The 16,988-nt window shown below is 39.4% G+C and overlaps 1 protein-coding gene across 3 annotated transcripts; it reads right to left on the bottom strand.

Annotated features, from left to right (window-relative positions):
• Positions 1-9: 9 nt before the first annotated feature.
• On the bottom strand, positions 10-16,490 carry Upf3b (UPF3 regulator of nonsense transcripts homolog B (yeast)). Of its 3 annotated transcripts, none has more exons than XM_005410431.2 (11): positions 16,222-16,490; positions 15,312-15,418; positions 15,034-15,140; positions 11,295-11,393; positions 9,821-9,931; positions 8,686-8,729; positions 8,047-8,229; positions 5,540-5,700; positions 4,878-5,172; positions 906-1,013; positions 10-139 (listed from the first exon to the last, which is right to left on the bottom strand). In XM_005410431.2, exons 1-11 carry the CDS (start codon positions 16,375-16,377, stop codon positions 71-73), a joined length of 1,440 nt encoding a protein of 479 aa, XP_005410488.1. In that variant the 5' UTR covers positions 16,378-16,490; the 3' UTR covers positions 10-70. The 3 variants fall into 3 exon arrangements, with proteins under 3 accessions (XP_005410488.1, XP_005410487.1, XP_005410489.1); XM_005410430.2 differs by lacking the exon at positions 10-139 and adding an exon at positions 7,619-7,657 and having other exon boundaries at positions 377-1,013; XM_005410432.2 differs by lacking the exon at positions 10-139 and having other exon boundaries at positions 377-1,013.
• Positions 16,491-16,988: the final 498 nt, after the last annotated feature.

Here is a 16,988-nt window from a genome sequence, read left to right as displayed (position 1 = left end):
GCCTCATACTTGAGTGCTCTTGATATTTATTGACAACAATACAAAACAAGTTAAGACTAAAGCTGTTATTTTAGAGGAACAGATATCGTTTGCAGTTTCCTTCCTGGGGAGAGTATGCACTCATCTCAGATCTTGAGACCTAAGATAAAAACAAAGACTGGATTGTCAAGAACCAAACAGAGACTACATTTTACCTATTAATAGAAAAAATGCTAACGGCAAAATGAAAGGCTTAAAAATATTATTGATGCTAAGCTCATATAAGCAAACAAAAGGATGAAACTAATCCTAAAATTTTAGGACACAGGATACAGACACGACTATTTAAATTTCTATATCAGCGAAAATTTGTTATACCCTTCACTCTACTTGTACCAAAATTACATGCTTATTGCTTCTATACTACACAAAGTCAACAGTTATCACTGACAATGCAAAATAACTAGATCTGAACAAGACTTCAAAGTGACTCTGCTCCACCCCACCAAATATATTCAATCCAGGATTAATAACACCTTTTGATTTTAGAGCCTGCTCTTTTTTTCTCCTGTCACACAAAATTAAGTCCTCACTGGACATTGCCTGCCTGCAAATTGCAATGCATATCCTCAGCCATCATCTTCTTCTGACACTGTAAAATTAATTTGGAGAAATTACAAAAACAATGAAATCGTACTTCCAATTCTGAACCTGCAATTAAATTCCTGCTTTGATGCAAAACATACTCCTCTGCAGTGTATCCCACCGGCACAGCGACCCCCTTCTCTCTCTCTATCCCTTTGCCCTGAAGGCACTTCTGGATTGCGGAATACGTGCTCTTTGGCTGCCTAGACAGTCAGGACACCTACAGCCATTCTAATGTATCACTCCTCTCCTCCTTCTTTTCTATGGCTAATACCACTTTCCTGCTTTTTTTCTATTGCTGAATCTCCAGACTTGGCGCTGTCATCAGAGGCACACAGTCGATTTCGGCTTCGAGCTCCTGGTTGGTAAAGCTGCATTGCTGGGCGGTCCTGAAGTAAAATGAAATATGTTCAAGTTACGAAATTGCTACTAAGCTGTTTTGTAGGGGTTTTGGTCACGAGTTATATATTAATATATACCAAACAAGTCATATAAGACCGAAAATATGACTGCATGGTACATGACAACTGCCCACTTCCTCTCCCCTAGCTCCAAAGGAAAGCAACTACTTTATAAGTACTATTTTATATGCCTTGGCTAAATTTTTGTTTTTTGAGATAGTCTTGCCATGCAGCCCACGCTGGCCTTGAACTCACTATGTAGCTTAGGTTGGTCTCAAATTTGTGATGCTCCTCCCTCAACCTCTTAAGTGCTAGGATTACAGGGATTACAAATTTACTGCCAATTTTCTTAACCATTTGAAGATGAATTAATTAGTCTGAATGTTTGGAAACACATCTATCTCCTATCTCTCTACTCCAACAGTAAATTACTTTAAAACCATATAAGTGCTTGTCTACCATGTGTCAAACTCTGGGCTTCAACCCCAGCACTGCCCTCCAAAAAAGTTTAGGAGTAAAAAGAATGAAAACTCTTTCAAGTCGCAATTTCCCTGAAATTATGCACTCTCACCCCCATCTAATGTGCTACATTTTGTTTGTTTTTGAGATGGGGTCTCACTATTTTGCCTAAGCTGGTCTGGAACTCCTGAGCTCAAGTGATTCTCCTGCCTCAGCTTCCTGAGTAGCTGGAACTAAAGCTGCAATATCAACTGGCTACACATAGGTTTTTAAATTTAGGCATAGCAACCTAACTCCCAGCAGGTGACATTTTAGATCTCAGATTCCTAAATAAGCTAAGAAAGTCACATAGGCCTTAGTTCTAGGAATGTGTTTGGTTTATGACAGTACGATCATGGAATATTTAAATGTACAAGCCTTTTTTTTGCAGTGCTAGGGATCAGACCCTTGACCTTTGCACTGAGCTATATCCTTAGCCCTTTTTGACTATTTTTTTATTTTGGTATAGGGTTTCACTACATCCCTAAATTGCCCAGGCTGGGTTTGAATTTGCAATCCTCCTACTGCTTCAGCCTTCCAGAGTGCTGAGATTACAGGTGTCTGCCACCATACCCAGTTTATAAACCTTTTTTTTTTTTTTTTGCTATAAATCTTTTGAACCAAAAGTGGCTGGGAGTGTAGCTCGGTAGGAGAGTACATACTTAGCATGCACAAAGGTCTAAATTCAACCTCTAGCACCCCCTCAAAAGAATTCAATGAAAAATTGCATAAGGCTTTGTCCCTGCCTTGTGAAAGCTATCCCCAAAACAATTTTTTCTTTGCGGTGCTGGGAATGGAACCCAGGGACTTATGTATGCCTTGCAAGCTCTCTACCAAAGAGCTACACCCCAGCCCTAAAGCATTATCTTAATTGAATGCTACAAAATATTTCAATACTTCTACAAGTTAAAATATTAAAGCAGATGAGTCTCCAGTATAGTATTTAAAGACATAGATGATAGGGCTCCCACTGTGCAAAGATGGAACAATTTGAACATCAAGAGTAAAAACTGACAATAACTGACAATAACGAACTCACTGAAGATTTCTATATCCATGAAGTTTTTTGTTGTTGTTTTTTTTCTCTTTTGTTGAGAGAGGATTTCACTATGTAGTTCACACTGCCCTCGAACTCACTATGTAGCCCAGGCTGGCCTCAACTCAGTGATCCTCCTGCCTCAGTCTCCCAAATGCTGGGATTAGAGGCCTGTGTGCCACCAAGACCAGCTAATTCATGAATTTTTAAAGACTAAAGCTAAACAAAGGAAAAGTCAGATAGTCCCTAGATGTTGCTGGGACATCCATTGTAAAAACTCATAAATAATGGGAAAACATTCAATGTTGATCTTCCTTTTCCTGTGTATACTGTATTTTAGGTTAACCTAACAGTTTATGCAGGAAAATGATTCTTTAGAGCAGAACATCTGCTAAAAAATGCAACTGGAAAGGCAGAATTTGTATATCACCATTTTCCAACCTTCCAATGAAATAAAGAATCTAAGCAAAATCACTAGGAGAAAAGCTAACAAAATTTTTATAATAATTGGATCAGGTTGAAAATACCTGAATGAATCAATCAGTCTTTTTTAAAAAACTTTTTACCTTGAAAAATTTTAAATCTATTGAGCTGTTTTGTAAAACCTGCAAGGAATACCCATTATTTCCTTCTAGATTCCTTAACATTTTGTCACATTTACTTTTTCTGTCTCTAATGTATGTAATAGAGATAAAAAATGGGGCCACTCTACCACTGCTACATCCCCAGCTGTTTTTTTTTTCGTTTTATTTTGAGATAAGGTCCCACTGAGTTGGCCAGGCTGGCCCTAAGCTTGTGATCTTCCTATCTTAATTTCCTAAGTAGCTGGGATTACAGACTGTAAATACACTTTGACTGCAGTATAGCCATGCTCATTTTTTTTTAAGCTGAGAATTAAACATAGGAACTCACCCAGGATAGCCAAATGCCCTACCACTGAAGTACATTCCCAGACCCTTGTTTATTCTTTTTACATATTATCTGTGCCTCCTTTTCTACAGTTTAGTTGTGACAAAGACCATATGGCCCACAAAGCCTAAAATATTTACTATTCAGTCCTTTACAGAAAAAGCTGGCTAACTTTTGCCCTAAATATAACTACTAGTTTTATTTATTTTTCATTTTTGGTGCTGAGGATTGAATTCAGGGCCTCCTGAATGTTAAGCACAAACTCTGCTACGAAACTACAACTCTAGCCCTTAACTACTATTTTTAACGGAAACACAGAAGATGCGTATTAAATGATACTGAAAGGATGTAATTTGCCATTCTAGAACATGAGAAGCACTATAAGATAAATCGTTTTTTTCCCGGTACCGGAGAAAAACCAACAAAAAAAAAAAAAAAAAGATAAATCGGTTTTTACAACAACAAAAAAATGGTAGGAAAATAAAAAAAAAAGTCAATTGTTTGATTAAAAGACAATTTGAGGAGATAATTGGAAAATGTAAACAATGACTAGATAAGATGTTAAGGCATTACTGTGAGTTTTTTTGATATGAAAATGCTGGCAGGGTTAAGAAAAAGACATTGGGCTGGGGGTTCAGCTCAGTGGTACAGCACTTGCCTAGCATGTGTAAGACACTGCATTTGATCTCCAACATTACTACTACTAAAAAGAAAAGAGTCGGGTGCTATAGCACAGGTCTGTAAACCCCAGCAATCCTGGAGACTAAGGAGGATCACAAGTTTCAGGCCATCCTGAGCTACACAGCGACACCCTGTCTCAAAAATAAATAAATAAATGAAATTTTAAGGAAGAAATTATATGTCTAGGATTTGCTTGAAAATAATCCAGTACAGGTAGGAATAGGGTAGAGCAGAAAGAAGGTTGGCCAAGAGTAGATAATTATTAAAGCTGGGTACCTGGGGTTTTGTCGTATTATTCTCTATTGTTTCTACTTTTGTGAATGTTTGAAATTTCTACAACCAGTCAATAAAAGAACCCAGCCAAGGCTGACAAAAAAAAAAAAAAAAGATAGTTGTAAGTTTCCCTTTGAAAGTTCTACAAACCGGGTATGATGGCGCATACCTGTAATCCTAACGCTCTGGAGGCTGAGGCAGGAGGACTGCTGTGAGGTCAAGGCCAGCCTGCACCACAGTGAGACCCTGGCTCAAAAAACCCCCAAAAAGTTGTACAATAGAAGCTGGGGATACAGCTCAGTGGTAGAGTGCCAGTGAGGCCTTGGGTTCGATCCCTAGGACCCGCCCCCCCCATAAAAGATTCTACAATAAGCAGTGAGCAGACTTTTTCCTACACTCTGTAGGAAGAAAAAAAAATCCTCATGAAAACAAGCAAGTTTAACAAAAAGCAGCACCTTGTTTCTTATGCGATCTCTCTTAACCACTTCCTCTTTCTTTTCAGTTTTTTCTGTGGTGCCTACTGGTTCTGTACTTTCACTCTTCTTTCCTTTATCCCGAAGTGCTTCTTTCTCTTTTTTAATTTCTTCTTCTCTTCTTTTATAAGCCTTCTCTCTCTCATAGCGCTCCTTCTGCCTGCGGCGCTCCTCTTCCTGCCGCTTCAGTCTCTCTCTCTCTCTGAGGATGCGCTCCTGCTCGCGTTCATAGTCACGGTCCCTATCCCTGTAGTCTCTGCCACTCTCATCTTCAGGTCTGCATGAGAAACAAATGAGACTGAACCCTCAAATGCCTCGTAACTATGATGCAGGAACACTGTCACTCTCGCGTGGCCACTGCAATGAGGTTGTGCTTTTACAGCAGAGTGAAAAACACTAGTGATTGATTGACTGATTGATTGATTTTTAACACCAGTGATTTAGAAAACAAGAAACCACAAAACCATTTACCAAGATTAAGACACTAAGAGTATTTGAAATACTTCTTTCCTTGTCCCCCCACCCTGCATAAAACAGTTTACCTTTACCTTCAGGTAACAGGAAGACAAAACAGTTTACCTCCAGGTCCAAGTCTAGGCCATACTAACATCTAGCAGTGAAGCATACCCTGACTACTGACTGACCTCTTCAGCTTTTCATCTTTAGGCTCGCCATCAGAACGCTTGGGCAGGGTGCAGCTCTGCCCACTCGCTCTTTCGTCATTCAGATTCTCTTTGTCCAGTTTCTTGGCTTTTTCTCTTTTATCCAACTCCTTTTCATCTCCTTTTTCTGGTTTCTTGAGCAGCTTTAAAGAGAACGTGTTTATTTTTATTTTGAAACATGGAACACTTTTTTTATTCTATCAAAGAAACCAATATGCTAAATCTTTGTAATAGACTATATATGGCCCTCTTACTCTGTAGATACCCTTCAAATTCCAAGTGAACGACTTCATGCATGAGAATAGTGATTTACTAAAAGGTCATTATTAATGTGAAAGTGTTATCCACCCAAATGAAGTGGTCTAATCACTTTGTGGCAATGGAATAGAGATAGGGACCCCTTTGGCTTTAAATGGTCAACCTTTAAGTGAACCATTATATACTTTCAAGTAGGCTTCCACAGCAAACAAACATGTCAATATAACTTGATGGGAAAATATCCCTCAAATGTAAAATATTAAGCAGATCATTACTGTTGGACTATTTTTATGTGTATGTACTGTGAATGACAAACACCTTGGTCACCAAAGGAGTGATCCATTACCAGGATAATTCTGCCTTGAACTTGAGAATAACATTTTGTGTGTATGTGGTACTGGGGATCAAACACAGGGGATTTCTACCACTGAGCTAATTCCAAGTCCTTTTTACATTTTGAGATAGGGTCTCACTAAATTGTCCACATGGGCCTTGAACTTCTGATCCTCCTGCCTCAGTCTCCCAAAGTGCTGAGATTTACAGGCATGCACACAACAGTACCATTATACTATCAATAGAGGTCCACAGCAAGAATTCCTTGGCATTTGATTTAAAAATCCAGATGCCTTTTTATAATACAATGATGAAATTCCATCTCTACTGAGTAAGAATGCTCCTTGATATATATATATATATATCCTAACAATGCCATTCTTCATCACATCATTGTTATAAATCTCTCTAGAATGTCCCCCACTTAGTGCTGGATATTCAGAGATTTCTTAGGCAAAATAGAAGAATCTTAAGTCTCTCAATGAAAACATCATCCAGGTTTATCTCAGGGGGAAGGCATCACACCAGTCAGCAAGCAAAAGGCAAAGCACAAGACTTAAGAATGAAGAATTTCAGCACAGACAGCCACTGCAAATGGGAGTCCTAAATGGACACAAAGAAGGCACCAGTGTCAAGTGAGAAATCATGCACAGGTTTCATTAGAGGTGTTCTTACTTCTCTAATGAACATCTGTATTAGAAGCCAAGATATTCATTACTCTAATAAGAACATTAATGAACATCTCTGGCATGGCTGGCTCTACCTTCTGCCTTATGGTCACTAGGGAATAGCAAGCCAAATCACTGTGGCATGATGCATTGCTGGAAGGAGTTAAAATGGGAAACCCCTCTCCTCTAAACCCCCTATCACCAATAACGAGCCCCATAGAAACACAGGGAACCCTAGCCATATTAACTGGTGTGTTTTCAGGAGGTAAAAGAAGGTGACCAGCCACCATCTCTGTGAGATGTTCTCTGACTTTCTGAAGTACTAGGTATTAGTACTTCCTGAGAAGGTTCACTGAGCAAGGGCTGTCCAAGCCATGCCCTCAGAAGGGACACAGCATGGTTGGGAAACATTAATCAGAATCTGCTGTTCACAGATTCCCCGCTAGATGCAAGGAGATGACGTGGGAGTCATGTGAGTGGTACAAGCACATAATGCGGGATGTTTATCTCTAGTCCTTCTCAAAGCAGCCAGTTATGGGAGACACGAAAAAAAGCTATATTGGCTTGGTTGTTCTCTGGCTGTATGTTGCTAAAGCTTCTGGGTACACAACAGAGCATCAGGAAGTCCCCTGGCTTCCTTTTAAAGGAGGAATTATAATAGCTCAGCTTTTAAGAAGACCCAAGTCAGCCTGAAGGGGTTTCCAAAAGGTAACACTACCACCACCACCAAAAGGACTTATCAGCTAAGACCTGTGTGTGTGACATGATACTAGGTTCTCTGTATCATGTACTTGGTCCTTACATTTTTCTGATTCACAGCTTGTAACAGAAACCTGTGTACCTGAAGACAGTGGAAAACAAACAGATGAGGCAACTTTATGTATCAATTATGAAGGAAAAAAGCTGAATAAAACCCAAAATTCATGCCAGCCAGCCTAAGCCCTCATTTACTATGAACTTAGAGTAGTAATTCAAACATCAAACATTTTCAAAAAACACACATCTGCACTGAAGAATGTTAACATCATGTAAACTACTTAATCCTTTTAAATAATGTTAAACTTAAAGAATAATACTATCAGTACTGCATAATAGAAAATTTTTATTTGTATACTTCTTCCCAAAAAAGGCCAAACACACATTCATTTACACAAACACAGGATACATGCATAAAGAAAGAGATCCATGCAGTTTTCAACAACATGCAGTCAATTTCAATTATATTCATACCTTAATCTTTGGTTCATCCTTTACTTTGTCCCTTTCTGGAACTCTGTCTATCTTCTTCAGCTTCTCTATATCTTTTCTTTTACGTTTCTCTTCTTCTTTCCATTTTCTTCTCTCTTCTTCTCTTTGCCTTTTTCGTTCTATTTCTCGCCGCCTTCTTTCTTCCCTTTTCTCTTCTCTCATTCTCTGGAAAGAAATATGAACGTAAGCCTTCAAATAAAATAATCATCACCAAAAACCTAATCAATCCCATGGTGGGCACCCACTAAACTGGACCATCTTTCCTTCCTACTTTCCCTAATCTCCTTAACCTTTGCCCCACCCAGGAAACAAAAGAGAATGAAGATCAAAACCCAAAATCAGCTTTCCACTGCTGTCTTGCTATGTTTCCAGAGGCTCGTAGAATATCAATAGCATCTCTGGCACAAGCTAAAGACTCTCCAGGTTTGCAGAGTGAATCCCTGGTCCCACAAACAGAGTGAAGGAGAGTGCCAGAGTAAGACAAGGCAGTCACACTTTTAAGGAATAATCGTGGGAAAAAGCAGCTATTTCTCCTCCAGGATCCCACTGCTCTTAAAATCTTTACAGAATGTGAACTAATAAAGTTTAAAAATGAGTGAACTATAAAAACAAAAGATTTACCTGCTTGTTTTTCAGGAAGCTCAAAAGTGGGGTTGTCTTTTTAGCTACATAAATGTAAACAGATTATTAATAATACTTATCAAGCCCTACACAGGATTCCTCTTTCTGACATTCCCTGCCACCCACCCAAGATGGAAAAACTACATCCCTTAGACAGCAAGTTCAAAAAGCAGCTTTATAATATTGCATTTTAACAATACAGGTTTAAAAATGCTTTTAAAGATAAAGATCTGGGTGTGTACCAATTCCCCACGATTGTATATATTACATATCACAAACATATGCTAACAAAAAGGGAAGAAAAAAATGCTTTTTAAGAAGAAATTCACATTAAAATAATAAACTAATGTGCAAGAGTAATTTTCAGTTAGCAAGAATTAAGTGCAAAAAAAACATTCTCTTGTTTTACTGATAGGAGTATGAATTTATTTAACTGGAAAGAAACTGCAGGAAAGGGCTAAAAATACCCACTCCTTTTGACCCCATATTTCCACTTCTGGGAATTTACTCTAAGGAAGCTACCAGATATGAGCTTATCTTGTGCATCCATTAATGAAAATAAAGTTTTAGAAAAATATTTAAGTTCATTTTTCAACATTCTAAATAATTCTACTAGCCTTATAATCACCTTTTTTGAACATGTATGTCTTTGGAGTAAATTCCTAGGGGTGGAAATCCTGGGTCAAAGACTCTTCTGTTTAGAGCTGACAGTGTAGTGACAAGCTACTACTTAGTTTCGAAGCTACCATTTCTTAAGTTTTTAACTTTGCAGTTACTAATTTCACTTTTTTATATTCTCAAGTCTATTTTTAAAAGGGATATGAACTTATTACTAGGAAAGAATTGATCTTCAAAGACTTACCACTAAGCATGCCTCATCAATCTTTAAACTTTTTAGTACTTGTATTACATTTGTGTGACACTAAGTAGGTCACTGAAAATTTGTCCCATCTTTATCAAGGCAGTTTCTTAATCCTGTGAAACAGGTATTATCACCTGCATTTTTTAGGGAAGAAACAATCTCAGGGAAGGGAGTGACTTCCTAGTACTACACAGCCAACAATAAGAAAAGTGAGAGACAGATTTAGGGATTCTGATGAAAAAGCCATTGCTTTAATTCCCTTTGCACACTTACCTATTAATTCTCTATTTTTAGCTTCTATTTCTTCTAACAGTGTCTCTGGAGTAGATGTCATTTTCTCATTATCTGTGGCGTAAGTCTCCAAAAATTTCCTATATTCTGGATCTATGTAATTGTTTAAGGAACCAGAAAACAGAGATTTCAAACCACAAAGGAAGTATTATCTAGAATACTGATTTATCAAAGAAGATAATTTTCTACTTCATGGAAAACTGAAAAACAAACCAAATACACAAGGTACGCTAGCATTTAATTAGTCATTTGCTCTTGGGATTCCTATTAATGGTACCCTCTATGGGAGTCTAGTTAATGTGGGGGTCAGGAAAAATGAAACACCACACATTAGAACAGATCCATAAGAGGTGTTACAAATTTGCTGTCAAAAGTCACTTTCCTATGAATCCGAAGTCACATTAATGGGAAAACTGGAAGTTATAACTAGGGCACCTTTCAGAGAATACTAGCATGTAAGCATTTCTTGCATGGGTACACCTCACTTTAAGTAAACTCAACATACGAAAATCAAGTGTTCCAAATGATAAATTGGGGTAAGTCCTAGAGCTGGCCCTGAAGATGATGGTAATTTCTGGCGTTCTCTCCTACATACACCTTTGACACTAAAAAAGGAAATACATCGGAGACATTACACTCCTTGTTTCTATAAGCTGCTGAGCATGTCACTTGATCTCTCTTCCATATCTAAACCTATGATATATCATCAAGAGCTGGGTTATTCTTTACTGGTTAATAAAATGTTATGGTAACAAATGACAGGAATTCAAACTAGACAATTCTAAAACCTTAATTTCTGATATAAAATATTGGGGCTAAGTCCTTATCCAACATAACAAGAGTTATGCAAGTTGTAGAACAGAATATTAGAGATTTCAAAATCTGAAGCTGGTTTACCTTACATGGCATTTATATTTCAGTTTTTCAGTTCCAGTATTTCTGTTCAATATAGTTACAATGCATGTAGTAATCTATGTATTCAAAGCCTAGAAAACAGGACTGACCACTTCAACTGGTTTGGAAGTTACTTAGGTATGGACATTCTCCCATCAGAGCTCAAACCCTCCTCTTTATAAAGACAATGGAAACTAAAAATCAAAAAATCATAACAATGCTAAGAAGACTCAAAGAACAAGCGTTATATTTTGAAACATCTGATTTTTCCCACTGTCTTCTAATTAATAAATCCATGATGATTTCTTACTCAGTAGTCGACACTATATTGCTCAGTGGTAGAGAAATGAAATGTTACTAGTCAAAGAGCTCAGAAGCTCTCTGCAGGTAACCCACTTCCATTCTAACAACTATGCAAAGATTCCATTGGAACAACATTTCTTATTAACTTTATTCTCTGTATTTCCTTTCTTAAAATATTGGGTTGTAATTAACTCTCCCAAAGCATTGTTTTTAAAAAACCCAATGGCAACATCATTATATAGGTAGAGCTATACTGTACCATCATCGATAGTCCCAACTTTAGTATCTCTTTTCTTAGTCTTCTTTTTTGCAGCTTTTTGAAAAGGTGCAAATTCTACTATGGCAGGATATTCCTGACCTGTTTAGAAAAAACAAAACAAAACTATATTTGCAATAACAAAGGAAATGTCCAAAGTAGATACAAGATAACCAATCCATTGTTTTCTGGGCTTGCTTGGACAGCAGTCATTTGAAGAGGGTGTCCAAGTGGCACAAATCGTACTGGCAAAACTATAATCAACATCCTATCAGTGCAGCCCAAAAATTCACTGATCACATAAAGATATGGCAGCAAACTGGGTGTTGTGGTTTATGCCTATAGCCCCAACAATTCAGGAGGCTGAGGCAGAAGTGCTTGAGCCCAAGAGTACAACATCAGCCTGGAAGCCAGGCGTGGTGGTACGCAACTGTAAGCCCAGCACTCAGGAGGCTGAGGCAGGAGGATTGCTACAAGTCTGAGACCAGCCTGGGCTACAACGTGAGCTCAAGGCTAGCCTGAACTGCATTATGAGACCCTGTCTCAAAATGGCAAAAAAAAAAAAAAGATCAGCCTGGGAGACAGAGCAAGCCTTTTTTCTCTAAATAAGAAAATAAAGATAGGACAGGGAAGTAAAATATTCATTTAAATTCAACTTCTAAAATGTGATAAGGCCGAGCATGGTGGCGCATGCCTGTAATCCCAGCACTCGGGAGGCTGAGGCAGGAGGATCACTGCGAATTCGAGACCAGCCTGTGCTACAAAGTTAGCTCAAGGCAGCCTGAACTGCATGAGACCCTGTCTCAAAAAAGACAAAAAACAACAACAACAAAAGAGGCTGAGTCAGGAGGGTTACTGCAAGTTTGAGGCCAGCCTGGGCTACAAAGTGAGTTCAAGGCCAGCCTGAACTGCATAGTGAGACCCTGTCTCAAAAAGACGAAAAACAAACAAAATGTGACAAACTGGGCATGGTGGCATATGCCTGTAATCACAGCACTCGGGAGGCTGAGGCAGGAGGATCACCAGGAGTTTGAGGTCAACCTGGACTACACAGTAAATTCAAGGCCAGCCCGAACTGCATAGTGAGACCCTGTCTCAAAATATATAAACTCCCCAAAAATAAAAAAAAGCAGAAGACACGAGTTAGGTGAGGATGTGGGGAAACTGGACTGTTTGTGTACTTTTGGTGGAATGTAAAATGGCGCAGCAGCTATGAAAACCAGTATAGCAGGTCCTCAAAAAATAAAAAATAGGGGCTAGGTGTGTAGATCAGTGTGTTAGAACACCAGCATGTGTGAGGGCCTGAGTTCAATCCACAGTGCTGACAAATAACCATATGGCAGGTTCATTTCTAGGCACATAGCCAAAAGAAAAAGCAAGGGTTTTAATATTTACACACCATGTTCTTAGCAATATTGTTCATAATAGCCAAGACGGAAAGCAATCCAAGTATTCCTCAACAGATGAATGAACAAAATATGGTATATTCATACAATAGAATATGAGCATTAAAAATGGACATTCTGCTGGGCCTGGTGGTGCGTGCCTTTAATACCACCACAATGGGACACTACGGCAGAAGGATCACAAGTTCTATCCCAGCCTGGCCAATTTAGCAAGAGTCTGTCTCAAAATTAATAAAAGGGCTGGGGATGTAGCTCAGTGCAAAGGCCCTGAATTCAATCCTCAGCACTACAAAAAAAATTTAAAAAGGAAATTCAGATACATGATACCACACAGATGAACCTTGATAGCATCGTGCTCAATGAAGTCAATCATAAAAAGGTACTATGTGATTCCACCTATGTGAGGTACCCAGAGATTAGTCAAATTCATAAAGACACAAAGTAGAATGATGATGTCAGGCCATGGGGTGAAGGAGAGATTGGGGTTTGTTTCATGGGTATAGCATCAGTTTAGTAAGACAAAAGTTCTGAAAGTTGGTTGCAAAACAATGTGATGTACTTAGCACTTCTGAGCTATATAGTTAACAGTGGTTAAGATGGTTTTATGTGTATTTTGCCAGAATTTTTAAAATGTAAAAAATAAAAAATGAGGTAATGATACATCCCATATAGTATATGGTTCTAGTTATATAAAATGTAATCCCAGCACTCGGGAGGCTGAGGCAAGAGGCTCGTTGCAAGTTCAAGACCAGCCTGGTCTATAAAGTGAGCTCAAGGCCAGCCTGAATTGCATAGTGAAACCCTATCTCAAAAAGAAAAAAAAAAAAGAAATCCTAACAAATGAGAATCTGATTAGCTTAACAATTGAGACATGTCAAAGGAATGAACTAGATAAACCAGTCTTAAGCAGAGGAAATCTGCAGAGGCACCAGCTGAAAACACAGAAAGTGAAGCTGGCCTATGAGGGGGTCCTGCCTACTAGGCCAAGTTTGGACTTTGTTCACAACTTAAATCACCTTTTCAAAAAGATTAATTTCATGGCAATACACTGAATTATATGGAAATAGTAAAAATCCTGTAGGTTTAGAGAAGTGGTTAGCTGATGAAGCCATAAAGTGTAAAGGTATAGTTACATCTAGTTGAGCATGACAAAAAAAAACCAACGAACTTGTAAGATTTTATCATATGTATTAAATATAAGGGATAAAAAAGAAATGTAAAAGTTAAACACAACTCAGACATCTAGGCCAAATAACTAGGAAATCATTGTTGCCAGGTGTAGTGGCACACACCAAGTGTAATCCCAGTGTTTGGGAGGCTGAGGCAGGAGGATTGCAGCAAATTCGAGTCCAGCAAACTACACAGCAAGACCCTGTCTCAGACAAACAGACATGACTGCTATTTACTAAAATAAAAAAATTGGGGTGAAAACTAGCTGGTTTGGGGAATTAATAAAAGTTGGACATGGCAGAGGTATATCTCAATCTTAGCATACAGGAGGTTTGACCCCCAGCACACACACACACACACACACACACACACACACACACACTCTCTCCCCCACAAAAAAACAATCTATGCACACAAAGCTGGAGAAACACAGGTGACAACTGTTCAGCTTTTACTGGCATATTCTGACAAAGATTTAATTTTATAACCAAATTGAAGTAACACTGAGAAAAAGGCTAAACAAAAAACTCCATGTAATTGACCTATGATTACAAAGCCAAAAAAAGATGGTAAATAGCAGCTTGGACACTCTTTGGCTAAATGTTGCAAGCAGAAGATATTAGGTAAAAAGTGAGTTAAGGCAGAAATTTGTCTTCCCTGGAGACTGGACCCTCCTAGATACAGTATAGGGATCAAGTTCGATGTTTTACTAATATACAACTTTGTGAAAAGGTTAAACAGTATTCTAACTGGTTAGTTTAATGGATAAGAATTAAATAAATTCTGGTTCCTGAAGCAGGATGAAGAGTAAATATTTAAAACTTGTCGTACAAGTTTAAAGCGTCATTTATCAGTATTGCTGCTGAAAGGAAACAAAAAAGTAGGTCTAAGCCCCAGTCACAAAAATTGTCCCACAAGGAGAAAACAGTGGCAGTTTCATTCAGTTCATCAGATTAAAGAAATAACAGGTTAATGAAAGTACCCCAGAGCTGTGAAAAGTCGTATGTCAATGTACAAAACTGCAGTAAGCTTATTAAATGTGTAAAACTCTTTTAATGTTGCATTTTCTCAACCAGGATTTTAGAAAAGCATGGAGAAAACATTGTGATGCATATATTGTCTTAAAAATGACAAACTCCCCTTCTAGTTAAGTTACAAAGACTCACCTTTATTGTCAAGGAATACATAACCATCAAATCGATCCCTGAACAAAATAATGTCCTCCTGGTTTTTAAAGTTGATATATGCTCTGGCATACATATGAGGATACAGACTGCAGAAAGGAAAGCAATTATGTAAATATGCTCGCAGGTGTCTGGCTGAACTACAAGTACTCATAAGGGATAGGCTCAAAAATCGAATGGAAAACATTAGTAAGATAAAAAGAATAGACGACACTTTTTCATTTACCCCTCCCTCCTTTTTTTCTTTCTTTTCTTTTTACCTAGTATCATTAGAAAAAAACTCAAAATAATCATGCTCAGGCATAGGTTGAAGATGTTCCTGAAGCTGCTCCTTGGTCAAAGTAGGAGGTAATCTTCGAATTACCACCTTATGAAATAAATAAGGAAAACAAAATTAGTACAAATCAATTCTCTGTCCTATCACGCAGTTTCTGAAGATCGGCTTTAAAGTGGTGTTTAAAACTGCTGGAAATGGCAACTGCCTGAAACAAGGAAAATCTCGGGGTCTGCTCCTAACCCGCTGCCCGGCGGGTTTATGAAACATGTTCTACGACTCATTTTTAAACACATCTAGTAGCAAAGTAGTAGGCCAATCTTGGTCTTTTGTGGATGCCATAAAAATCTTCATTAGTAGCATCTCTCACCCACATTCAACACACCTAAAACCAAATCATTGCCCATTCAGCTTAGACTTCAAAACTCCACACGCGCGCGCGCACACACACAAATCCAACCCGATGCTCTCCAAATAGGACGCTGTTCACCTGCCTCTGCAGACCCCTCCACGCCCCCATTAGTACTCCGGTACTACCACAAACTACTGCGCCCCTGGTGTGCCCTTCACTACGTAATAATTCTCCCCATTAGACTTAATTCTTCATTCCTTTCCTTCATTGCCCCTCCCGTTCCCATCGCGACAGCTCTGCCCAAACAGCTCCGTTTGCGGACCTCCCCGAAACCGTCCCCTCAACCCGGCTCGGGAGATGGCGGGGGGTGGGCTGAGGGGTGTCTCCATTTTACGCGAAAGTACTAGACAAGGTGAAGTGATTTTCATTCAGGCGAAGTCATAAGGGGAACTCGGGACAGGAAGAGCGCAGCCCCATTTCCAGCCATCCTCTACCAGCGGCGGACCCGTCCCGCCCTCTCCCGGGCCAACCGCCGGCGGGGCACCTTGCTCAGCGCCTCTTTCTTCTCCTTGTTGCGGTCCTGCTTATCTTCCCCCTTGGCGCAGTCCCCCGCAGCCACACAGTTACTAGCTGAGGCGCCTGGGGGCGTTAACAGGGTCACTCGCTTCTCCTTAGGCCTATGCTCCTTCTCTTCCTTCATGGCCACGGGTACGCTTCTCTCAGCGGCGGCTCAGTCTCAACCCCGCTACGCTGGGCACCTACGACTCCCCGCAGCTCCCGTCGGAGCTCCACCCCCAATAAATGCCCCTAGTGATAAACCCGGCCCCGCGTTCCATTGGGCCCCGAAGATCTCGCGAGACTTCGGGACGCCCGGCTTCTCTCTGTGGGAAGGCTTTAACACTTCCTCTTTATTTGCCGCCTGCCGAATTCCCCGAACCGCCCAATGCCCTCGCGGCCCTTACTCCCTCGGGGCCCACCCCTTCTCGAATTATTAGCATCTCCACCATTTTAAAAAGGCTCTTTCGAGGACTACAAAGCCCGGCATGCAAAGCTGCCGCCCCCTTCTGGTCAAGAGTACTAGAGCCATAGCCATTCCTACGCCTTATTTTATAAATAAATTGCATCCTGACAGTATTTTTCCTCTCCAGATCAAGAAATAGATTCTACGGGATTAATTGGCTTAGTTTTTTTCAAATAAACTCAGTATTATCTAAATTGTGCTTCACTAGGGGAACATTTTTTTTTTTTGGTCTCACCATGTAGTTCAGGGCGGCTTTGAATTCACCATGTAGTTCAGAGTAGCCTTGAACT

The sequence above is a fragment of the Chinchilla lanigera genome, unplaced genomic scaffold (genome assembly GCF_000276665.1).
Source record: "Chinchilla lanigera isolate Chin_1 unplaced genomic scaffold, ChiLan1.0 scaffold00133, whole genome shotgun sequence".
NCBI classification, from domain to species: domain Eukaryota; kingdom Metazoa; phylum Chordata; class Mammalia; order Rodentia; family Chinchillidae; genus Chinchilla; species Chinchilla lanigera.
This window is presented reverse-complemented; position numbering and strand designations above follow the sequence as displayed.

Bases quoted from the DNA above. Each gene is read 5' to 3' on its own strand.
- Upf3b (XM_005410430.2), bottom strand. From the start codon at position 16,377: ATGAAGGAAGAGAAGGAGCATAGGCCTAAGGAGAAGCGAGTGACCCTG. The intron at 11,394-15,033 runs GTGAGTCTTTGT...TTTTCTAAACAG, and splicing joins TGTATTCCTTGACAATAAAG to GTCAGGAATATCCTGCCATA. The intron at 9,932-11,294 runs GTACAGTATAGC...ACAATTACATAG, and splicing joins AGTTGGGACTATCGATGATG to ATCCAGAATATAGGAAATTT.